This window comes from Macaca fascicularis, chromosome 2 (assembly GCF_037993035.2).
Source record: "Macaca fascicularis isolate 582-1 chromosome 2, T2T-MFA8v1.1".
NCBI lineage: Eukaryota > Metazoa > Chordata > Mammalia > Primates > Cercopithecidae > Macaca > Macaca fascicularis.
Window position 1 is genome coordinate 150,813,178 of NC_088376.1, and position 7,492 is coordinate 150,820,669.

At 44.1% G+C, this 7,492-nt stretch overlaps 1 protein-coding gene across 41 annotated transcripts in view; it reads left to right on the forward strand.

Annotated features, from left to right (window-relative positions):
* Window positions 1–7,492, forward strand: part of TSEN2 (tRNA splicing endonuclease subunit 2) — a 56,363-nt gene that overhangs the window by 47,715 nt on the left and 1,156 nt on the right. For 19 of the 41 annotated variants that reach the window (XR_012431492.1, XR_012431501.1, XR_012431503.1 and 16 more), the window contains one exon: window positions 5–662. Coding sequence is in view for 7 of the 41 variants with exons in the window: in XM_005547849.3 (XP_005547906.3) it covers window positions 5–64 (60 nt within the window). In the remaining 34 variants the exon portion in view is untranslated. Of the gene's footprint in view, window positions 1–4; window positions 663–1,575; window positions 1,700–3,395; window positions 4,157–6,249; window positions 6,718–7,492 lie in introns of those variants that run through there. The other 22 variants (XR_012431485.1, XR_012431487.1, XR_012431488.1 and 19 more) reach the window with 7 other exon arrangements.

The window sequence follows — 7,492 nt, forward strand, 5'->3', positions numbered from 1 at the left end:
TCAGGAGGTGATTCTGAGTCGATGGGTTTCTTCACGAGAGAGGAGTGACCAAGACGATCTTTAACAATTCAACCTCAAATTTCTAATTTCACCAACAACTATTTATTGAGGGCTAGGTAAAAAGTTATTTTTGTTGTAATCATCCATTAATTTATAAATTTTAAAGGACATGGTGCTCCCAGCACCAGAAAAGTATCAGTGTTTTTAAAGATAAATTACACAGGGGAGGAGAAAGATCCCTGTGCTAGGAATGCAGATTCTGTCCTTGCGTTGGCCTCTAACTCTCCAATCCCGAGCCTCGTGCCTCTGGCCTCAGTCTGTGCCCTCATCCAGTCACTGCGGAGGTTGGACTAGATGAGTCCTGAGAGGACACTTCCAACAACAGAGACATTTATTCTCTGATTTTACCTGAAAATGGTAGTAGTTTACATTTATACAGTACAGTTTATGAAGCACTTTCATACACAGGCATCTCTTGTTACCTACATCTAAGCTGTTCCCAAAAGAGTGTTACAGAACACAACAATATTGTACAATATTAGATAAGCATATCTTCACTGAACTTGTTATAAAAATGAGTGGTGAAATAATGTTTGGAGACATAATGAAAGCAATTAACATTTAGCAAAATATAATAAAGCCTTTTTGTAATTGGTGAGAAAGTCATGAAGACTTAAGTTACCTAAGGGCATTTGGTGGCAAGAGAAGGGAGATGGGTGGCTGGGCATGGTGGCCCATACCTATTATCCCAGCACTTGGGAGGCCAAGGCCCATGGATCGCTTGAGCCCAGGAGTTTGAGACCAGCCTGAGCAACATGGTGAAACCTCTCTACTAACAAAAATTAGCCAAGCATCGTAGCACATGCCTGTAATCCCAGCTACTCAAGAGGCTAAGGTGGGAGGATCGTTTGAGCCCAGGAGGCAGAGGTTGCAGTGAGCGGAGATCATGCCACTGCACTCCAGCCTGAGCGATAGAGCAAGACCCTATCGCAAAAAAAAAAAAAAAAAAAAAAAGAGGAGGGGGGAATGGGAAGGGGAAATACTTGCTCTTTGGTGGTAGAGGGTGACCAGCTAAGGTAGTAGCCTGAGCTATATTCTCTTAACTGGTCCAGACACTACTTGAATGATTTTGCTGCAAGCCCTTACATGTTTGTTGTATGGGGTATTGGCTATCCAAATTGGCAAACCATAATAGCAAACATTTGGAGAGTGGGAGTTGAGATGGGGCAGATGCCTGTGTATTTATCCCTGCAGCAGCCTTGTGAATTCAGGAGGAGGGACCCACAGAGGGGTGTTTGAGGCTCAGAGATGTTGGCAGGTGTGCATCACTACCAGTCATGCACACGGAGGACTGGACCTGAGATCAGTGTCTCAGCTGAAATGGCACTATCCTAAAAATTACATGCAGTCAGAAATAGAGCCCTGTTGTCTGGTGGTGGTGGTGGTGAACAAGGAAGGCCACCCACCACATCAGGCAGGGCCAGCTTTGTGCTCCCACACAGTCCTCTACCTCAGGGATGGGGTGCAGCCTGAGGCCCCCTTACTTACTGGTTGTGCCTGTGATTTCGAAAACAGCATCAGAAAGATTCCATGACGACCACCTATGGATCTAAGGGTAAGAACCTTGGTGCAGTGTGTGGTGCTTGGCTTTTAATTCCCCAGAGAGAATTCTGAAAACTGGGTAGTGAAATGAACCTTCTAGAAAGGAACGCTTCAAATCTCAGCTCTGCTTCCCTGTGGTAGTGTGCCCTGAGCAATTTACTTGCCTTGATAACTTCAGTTTTCTTATTTCTAGCATGTGGCTAATGTTGTTTACCTAATCATGTGGTTGTGTGGGTAAAGGAGAGCTCAAAAAGCACTGTAATCCCAGCGCTTTGGGAGGCCAGGGTAGGTGGATCACTTCAGGTCAGGAGTTCGAGATCAGCCTGGCCAACAGGTGAAACCCTGTCTCTATTAAAAATACCAAAAAAAAAAAAAAATTAGCTGGGCGTGGTGGTGGCGCCTGTAATCCCAGCTTCTTAGGAGGCTGAGGCAGGAGAATCACTTGAACCGAGGAGGTGGAGGTTGCAGTGAGCCCAGATCACACCACTGCACTCTAGCCTGGGGGACAGAGTGAGACTCCATCCAAAAAAAAAAAAAACCTGAAGTTTCATTGTTACTTATTGATAACTTTAAATTGATAATTTTTTTAAGAAAAAAAAATTCTATTAACTTGAATGTGGTTCTTATTTTCACCCTTGTGGAGAAGCACTTGGATTAAAAAGAAAGAAATTTTCTCTCCTCCTACCACCCACCTCCCATGTACAATTTTTCTAACTGAACTGAATTTTTAAAATCTCATTACAAACTTGAATAATCATCCCATGAATATTAACTCCCCTAACACTATAACCGAGGCCCATTTCTAAAGTTGATCTTAAAACTGGAAAATTTGAGTCTCTCTAATTTTGTGAAATATAGGGATGCTTTTTACATGATGTAAAAATCATATTTGTAAAATGGTTAAACTAGGAGGCAGTATTTTTATTGCAAGTATGATCTCTTTTAAGTGAAAAGTTTCTGTCATTTAAAATTTTTAGAGTCTTTATATTTTCATAAACAGTATTTCAAAGGCAAATATTCTTCCTAACTTTTTGTGTGTGTGTGTGTGAGACAGAGTTTTGCTCTTGTTGCCCAGTCTAGAGTGCAGTGGTGAGATCTTGGCTCACTACAACCTCCACCTCCCAAGTTCAAGAGATTCTCCTGCCTCAGCCTCCCGAGTAGCTGGAATTACAGGTGCCCGCCACCCTGTCCGGCTACTTTTTGTATTTTTAGTAGAGACAGGGTTTCACCATGTTGGCCAGACTGGTCTGGAACTCCTGACCTCAGGTGATCTGCCTGCCTTGGCCTCCCAAAGTGCTGGGATTTTCCTAACTTTTAAATGGCACATTCTGCTAAAGTAGAATCAGAAAACTTGAGTCCACATTTCAAATCGCCACTGGGAAAACAGTGGTAACCTAAAGGAATGTTGCTTGATCACTCTGAGCCTTGGTTTCCTCAACAGTAAAATGAGGATAATTACCACCTCCTGAGTTTGCTTTGCAGACTAAATGAAATGAGATGACATACAAAAGGGTCTGGCACACAGTAGGTGTACTTTTCCCCTTTCAGACAAAGTGTAAGCATTGCCATCCTTATTTTCACTAGGAAGTGAAAAGCCTATTTTATGCCCTGGTAGGTGAGACAGTGGAGGGGAAGGAGGTGATGGAAAAATAGTTGGAGGTAAAGTAGTAAAGACAGCTGAGGAGACTGGGAGGAGAGGCAATACTGCAGTAAGCACCTGCTGTACACAGGGGGCTAGATGCAGCCATTGGGAGGTTTTTTTTAATTTTGCTTTTTGTTTTTTGTTTTAATAGTGGCTGGTAGGTTTTCCTGGTTCTAGGAGTAATTCATGCGTGCTGTAGAGGCTTTGGAGAATTACCTTCGTATAGATCATTTTAGTCTTTCAGACAGGAAACACTTCGGCACTTACTGTGAAAAGGATCCCGGTGGTCATCCCATGAACACTGATCGAGTCGCAGATGTGTGCTCTGGGGAGTGCTGAACAGTGGAGTGAAGAAGCACATCTCGGGAGGTGCTGGGAAGAAACTTGGGATGTCATCTGGGGAACAGAGTTACTGCCAGTGCTGAGTCTCCCTGCCGCTTCAGTTAGCATTTAGCTGATATGATAAAGGAAACTTAATCGAAGGAGTCTCAGTTCATAATTCTACGGACTGAGCAACATTGCCATCTGTTGGTGTAAATCAGTAACTGATTTCCTTTATTAGGGGCAAAACCTATAGATTGGTATGTGGTCTTATTAAGAGGAGGGGGCCAGGCGCGGTGGCTCATGCCTGTAATCCTAGCACTTTGGGAGGCCGAGACAGGTGGATTGCTTGAGGCCAGGAGTTCAAAAGCCAGCATGGCCACCATGGTGAAGCGCCGTCTCTACTAAAAATACAAAAAATTAGCCAGATGTGGTGGCGGGCGCCTGTAATCACAGCAACTCAGGAAGAATCGCTTGAACCCGGGAGGTGAAGGTTGCAGTAAGCCGAGATCACACCACTGACTACAGCCTGGGCAACAAGAGCAAAACTCCATCTCAAAAAAAAAAGGAATTCGTAGCCTGCTGAAGCGCGAGAGAAGAAATATGAGGCCAGCTTTTGCCAATGTCACCTCCAGATTGGAGAGCACCCCCTAAAATACAGAATGGGGACCATCTAAAGCTTTCCTTGAAAATTAAGGGGTGAGAATCACAGCACTTTGGGAGGCTTAAGTGGGAGGATCACTTGAGAACAGCCTGGGCAACATAATGAGACCCTGTCTTTACAAATAATTTTTTAAATTACCTGGGCGTGGTAGCATGCACCTGTAGTCCCAGCCACTGGGAAGGCTGAGGTGGGGAAATTGCCTGAGCCCAGGAGGTTGAGGCTGCAGTGAGCCGTGATTGTGCCTCCGGACTCCAGCCTGGGCAACAGAGAAAGACCCTGTCTCCAAGAAAATAAATGAAAAGAGCTGCAGCCCCTAAGGGAAATTAGCATGAAATAGGCATTTCTTAATTATTTTAGCTGACTTTCATTGTTTACCACCTTTCTGTGTTTGAATGTTGATAAAAGCAAATCCTGATTTTCTCCTTTTTCTTCTCTAATGATGGCGAAGTATTGACCCAGTTTCTGCACATACTAGGTACAGCTGATCCCTTTCCGTTTGCTGGGGTTGTCCTCTTGACCACTGCAGTGTGGCCCAGGGGTTACAGGTGCAGCTTTTGTGGTCAAACCCTGGTTTGAACCCCAGTTTTGCCACTGTATGGCTTTGGACAAGTCATTTCCTCAATTTCCCTTTTCATCTATAAAAGAAGCATAATGTTAGGACCCACCTCAGAGGATGGTCTTGAGGATTGACAAGGAAGAATAAGTGTTTCTTCTGGTGTGGAGTCCTTTATGAATACTCATTAACTGCAGCTGCTGTTACTACTAATAATGACTAAAGAATTAGACTAGAGAAGCTGAATCCTAGTATAAAATGTGAAGAAATGAGGGCAGATTGGAATTCTTTTCATCTTTACCCTCTGGGGTTTTGTTGACTTCTTGAACACCATGTCATAGTTCTGCTTAAAACGGTATCAAATTCTGGGTGGGCAGTTTTGTATTTGAAGGAAAGTACCTGAGCTTGTAAATGCAAATGTTGGCTTTGCCGTGCAGTCTTTCCCACTGAAGTTAACTGTGCTGAAACGTGGACTAAATGCCTTTTTGGAAACAAGCTTTAAGGATCTGTAGCAAGTTTTCTGAATATCTTTATTACTAATGCTAAAGGATAAAACACGTTTAAGTTTATTTGAGCAGACAGCCATTCGTGAATCAAGCCGCACCAAAACCGAGGTGGTTCGGGCTCCTGAGGAAGGGTGTGAAGGGAGGCTTTTAGAGGGTGTGTGAGGAGGCACAGGAGAGAAGTTGGATGGTTAAAGTTTGAGCAGTTGTCTTATTTAGGTTATCCCAGTGGCAAGTATCTGATTGTGTAACTAATGTTCAGTTGGCCATTTAGGATTGGCTGAGCTTAAGTTTCGTTTAGTTTAATATGGAACTGGGTGTTGGATCCATCTTGGTATAATGGCTTTCCCCTAAGTTATTTTAACACGAGGCAGTTATTGGTACCTTTAAGATGGGTTTGATTTTTGGAAATTAGACATCAGTTGGTACCAAGACTGGGGATTAAGTGAAGTAGTACATCACATTTGGTCAAAAACAACCGAGTTCTGGAAGAAGTTTCCAAAGAGGAATTCGGGAATGTTTTGCCTGTTGGCCTTTTGCAGTTCAGTGATAATTTCAGTACACAAACTCCAACATACTTGTAAAAAGTCACCTCATTTCTTTACAGTTTCTCATCCCAGTTTCCCCCGTGTCCTCCTGTGAAGATATCAGAGAAAGAAGATAGCCTGTCTTCCTGTCCTTTCTGAACTCTGCCTTTTCAGTGGGCAGAGGAAGTGCTTTGTGGCACAAACCCAACCCCCGAACCTCCATGTGTTGGGTCAGGCAAAATGAAATGGACACAGGCTGGAATTTTACTGATTTGAGGCGTCGCTGGGCTCGTTTGTGCAAATAGACTCAGAAGAGCTCATTTAAAAGGGGTGACCATTTCCTGATTTAGATTCTGAGGGGTTTTGGTTTTGTTTTACTGTTGTTCACTATCATGAGCTTACCATGGGCTTTTTTTTTTTTTTTCTTTTTTCTTGAGATGTAGTTTTGTTCTGTCGTCCAGGCTGGAGTCCCGTGCTGCAATCTTGGCTCACTGCAACCTCTGCCTCCTGGGTTTAAGCGATTCTCGTGCCTCGACCTCCTGAGTAGCTGGGATTACAGGCACTCACCACCACGCCCAGCTAATTTTTGTATTTTCAGTAGAGACGGGGTTTCACCATGTTGACCAGGCTGGTCTCAAACTCCTGACCTCGTGATCTGCCCGCCTCAGCCTCCCAAAGTGCTGAGAGTACAGACATGAGCCACTGCACCCGGCCCTTAGCATGTGCTTTTAAACTAAAAACCACGAGGGGAAAGTACTCATTACCTCATAACTTGTGTTTCACCCACCTTGCTGTCTTCACATCCCCACTTTCTGCATGCACATTGGAAGGTGAATTTGTTCAGCTCACATTCATTTATAGGAATAATTTTCATTGCTCTGTGAATAAAATGTGCTGCCACTTTATGCTGTAAATGGATTCTTAGTTTAAAAACCTCATTGATAAGAAAATAATTGTGTTTTAATACATATAATTTTAAAAATCTGGGGCAATTTTTATTTTATAAAGTCTTACGACGTAAGCTGACATATGCTTGAAGGGAAGCCATACACGTTTTTATTTTTTATTTATTTATTTTTTTTGAGATGGAGTTTCACTCTTGCCAGACTGGAGTGCAATGGCGTGATCTTAACCCATCGCAACCTTCACCTCCCGGGTTCAAGCGATTCTCCTGCTTCAGCCTCCCTAGTAGCAGAGATTATAGGCATGCGCCACCATGTCCGGCTAATTTTATTTTATTTTATTTTATTTATTTATTTTTTTTTTTGAGACGGAGTCTCACTCTGTCCCCCTTGCTGGAGTGCAGTGGCCGGATCTCAGCTCACTGCAAGCTCCGCCTCCCGGGTTCAGGCCATTCTCCTGCCTCAGCCTCCCGAGTAGCTGGGACTACAGGCGCCCGCCACCTCGCCCGGCTAGTTTTTTTGTATTTTTTAGTAGAGACGGGGTTTCACTGTGTTAGCCAGGATGGTCTCGATCTCCTGGCCTCGTGATCCGCCCGTCTCGGCCTCCCAAAGTGCTGGGATTACAGGCTTGAGCCACCGCGCCCGGCCTAATTTTATATTTTTAGCAGAGACGGGGTTTCTCCATGTTGGTCACACTGGTCTCGAACTCCCGACCTCGGGTGACCCACCCGCCTCAGCCTCTCAAAGTGCTGGGATTACAGGTGTGAGTCACCACACC